Below are 3,368 nucleotides of genomic sequence, written 5' to 3'. Positions count from 1 at the left end.
ACAGGGACACGGGCCCGTGTACGAGGTGATACAGGGACACGGGCCCGCGCACGAGGTGATACACACAGGGACACGGGCCCGCGTACGAGGTGATACAGGGACACGGGCCCGCGTACGAGGTGATACAGGGACACGGGCCCGCGTACGAGGTGATACAGGGACACGGCCCTGCTCTTCCTGCAGCTAGTCTTGGTTCTCGAGTACCTCTCCTAGTTCACGCAGCTTGTCATGTAACTGATTTTAGTGTCTATAAAAATAGAGGAATTAGGCATGGTGGCCTTGTAGCGTTTCACACTAAACTAGAACTTCTGTCTGTATTGCTGTGCTCAGGGCTTTTCAGAAGGTAGTTACTCCTGGCCAGGCGTCCTCGTGTGCTCGTCACAGATGCTCCTGTACCGCAGTGCTCATTCTCTTCTCAGGGCTTTTCAGAAGGTAGTTACTCCTAGCCAGGCGTCCTCGTGCGCTCGTCACAGATGCTCCTGTACCACAGTGCTCATTCTCTTCTAGGTCTTCTCACCTGATTCCTTTTGGAGGGGGGTACGTTTCATCAAGCAGTGCGGTTACTGTTAGATCAGAACTTTTAGGTGGATGTTAACCATTGTAGGTTGTGTTCCAGGCTTCGATAGTGCAGACGTGTGCTGCTCTGCTCTGATACCATTACAGACCACCCCTTCGTCCCCTTCCTGCCTTCCCCGCGAGCGTGGGAACCAGGTGAGAAGGGAGGAGCAGTTGGCTGGAGACGGCTCCTGTCAGGGTCGGTCAGAACCTGCGTGTTGCCACTGTCCGTTTGACAGTTGGGCAGTTGTATAGTCTCCTGGCCCTGGGGACTAACAGTCCAGTAACAGATTTGTTTTGCTGTTGTGATTTATTTTGTTTGTTTGTTTTCTTTTCAATCTGACAGTTATCAACCAAACTGCAAGAATTCAGAGACTAGTCAATTGGGCCTGAATGGCCTCACCAGCTAGTGTTGGAATTTGCCTCTCTGTTCCTGCTCCTTCCTAGAATTTCATGTAAATCCTAGGTTTCGATTTACCCTTGATCTCATTCAGTGTGTATGTTGGTGTTGTCAGAGTGAAATCCTGACTTAAGCCGTGTTTCCTCAGTGTCTTGGCAGTGAACCGTAGGTGAGGAGACAGTTTTGTTATATTGTCACACTGGCTGTTGGGGAGAAAGGAGGAAGAACAACACAGTGCAGTACAGTACGCTTTACTAAAGAAGATGAGAGTCAGATCTCACCGTAGGAAAGGTGTGCAGAGATCCAGGTAAAGCCACCTCCCTCTGCTTTGAGCAGTTCCATGGGCTGACGCCCCAGTTTGATTTCGACCTGTAGGAATCCTACGAGGATAGCTGTGAGGACTACCCCACGCTGTCAGAGTATGTGCAGGACTTTCTGAATCACCTCACAGAGCAGCCTGGCAGCTTTGAGACCGACATTGAGCTCTTTTCTGACACCCTGAACGGCTGGGTCACCACAGATGAAGCCCTGCAAGACCTTGTGGAACTCATCTATCAGCAGGTAGGTCGGCCGCCAGCAGGTGCCCGCGCGGGGCTGGGTGACTCCTGGAGGGCAGGTGGGGACATGTTCATGTGCGTCCACCCTTGTTAACTGCCCACGGCAACCTCGAAGTCTCTCAGTTCAAATCCTGGAGTCGAGAAGAGGCAGGACTAAAGCAAGGCTGGGCTCCCAGCTCACACACGGAGCCAGGACTTGGCACAGGCCGTCAGAAGGGCTCTGGGCATTTGTGGAGAAGGCTACAGAAGATCGCACTTTGGGGGAGGAGACTCAGTTTTATAGGATCTGAAATAGTGACACACATAAGAGACTTAATTCTAAGTGTTGGATTAATCCGTATCGTAGTAGAGGGGAGCTCCCATGGCCTAGTGGTAACAAGTTGTGCTGCCAGCCCAAAAGCAGGCAGTTTGAATCCACCCTCTGCCCCATAGGAGAAAGAGGAGTAATCTTTCTGCTTCCAAAGCCTCTGGAAACCTGCTGGAGGCTGGCTGTGGGTCAGTCCTACCTCAGCTACACACAACAGTACAATACAGGCCAGAAGAACTATGGGAGAACAGGTTTGCCTCATAAATGAATCCCTTTTTTAAAAAGCCAGACCTTGTCTCGATAATGACTGTTTTCTTTACATCTCTTTGGAGTCCCTGGGTGGTAAAACCTGTTACTGCAGTTGGCAGTTAACTGGAAGATTGAAGCCTCGAGTTGTCTCTGCAGAGGTGCTGCAGAAGAAAGCCCTGGCAAGCTCCTGTGAGGCACTGGCCGGTCAAGTCCTGCAGGTCACGTTTACTCTCACGTGTAGTCTCCATGACGACTGGAGATGACCCCTTAGCTGACCCACCAGCAGGTTTTCAGAGGCAGTTAATCACATGGAGCCACCGGTGGATTCGAACTCTGTACCTTTAGGACTGCAATGCAGTTTCGTAAGAAGCTAGGCCTAATTGCAAGTTAGATTGTTTCTTCTCAGTTAGGTTCTGATGCCAGCGTATTGGTCCTTGCCATGAGGCTGTCATTACGATACGGATGAATGCAACACATAGACAGCGTTGTATTTTTAAGATGTGGACTCGATGGAAGGCTAGCCAAAAGCAGAGTAGAAGATGACTGGAAATCATAAACTTGGTGGTCTCCACGTCCCTGCTCAAGCATGTAACGCAAACTGGGGGACGTGTTTGTGCGAGCAGGCTGTGAGGTCATAGTAGGTTTAGTGGCAGAAGTACTGAGAGGCTGTGGGTTGGGGCCCACCAGCTGCTCCGTGGGAGTGAGGTGGGCAGCCCCTGACAGGGCGCTCCGTGGGGGGCTTTTCCACCTGGTTCTGAACCGTCACTGGACCCTGAGTTGGTCGAGCTGGTGCTCCGGGTCCCCGTCTCTGCTTGCCTGAGCCCTGCCTTCTGCCTCTGTACATGGATCGCAGGCTCTGCACGTTGACTGGAGGCATCGTGCGTGTTTCTTGTTGCTTTTCCAGTCTCTCGTCTGTCTGTCTCCGCTCTTCGTGGGCTGCATGGTCGTGATTCCTCAGGGCCTGGCAGGGGTGTGGCCTGACACGATGGGTCGTTTCCTGCAAGTGTTGCTGAGACAGCCCTTAGATGGGTAGTCTGTAGGATTTAGCCTATTAGTAGTTAAGGGTTCTGTTGGCCGTGAGGCATACACGCAGGTCAGATAGTAAGTGGACAGAACAAAGTGATGCGGGAAAGGACAGGCCAGTCTGTTGCGTGGCTCAGCTGTAAATGGGAGCACAAAACCAATAGATAGAGAAAACCCTGATGTGACCATATTAAACCAATAGATAGAGAAAACCCTGATGTGACCATATTAAACCAATAGATAGAGAAAACCCTGATGTGACCATATTAAACCAATA

At 51.3% G+C, this 3,368-nt stretch overlaps 1 protein-coding gene across 1 annotated transcript in view; it reads left to right on the top strand.

The window, feature by feature from the left end:
• The window catches only part of PAIP1 (poly(A) binding protein interacting protein 1), a 42,537-nt gene that overhangs the window by 17,631 nt on the left and 21,538 nt on the right, over positions 1 to 3,368 (top strand). The window contains exon 2 of the mRNA XM_006898606.1: positions 1,331 to 1,516. Coding sequence (XP_006898668.1) covers positions 1,331 to 1,516 — 186 coding nt within the window. The remainder of the gene's footprint in view (positions 1 to 1,330; positions 1,517 to 3,368) is intronic.

The sequence above is a fragment of the Elephantulus edwardii genome, unplaced genomic scaffold (assembly GCF_000299155.1).
Source record: "Elephantulus edwardii isolate Elephantulus edwardi_28Jun2011 unplaced genomic scaffold, EleEdw1.0 scaffold00235, whole genome shotgun sequence".
Taxonomy (NCBI): domain Eukaryota; kingdom Metazoa; phylum Chordata; class Mammalia; order Macroscelidea; family Macroscelididae; genus Elephantulus; species Elephantulus edwardii.
This window is presented reverse-complemented; position numbering and strand designations above follow the sequence as displayed.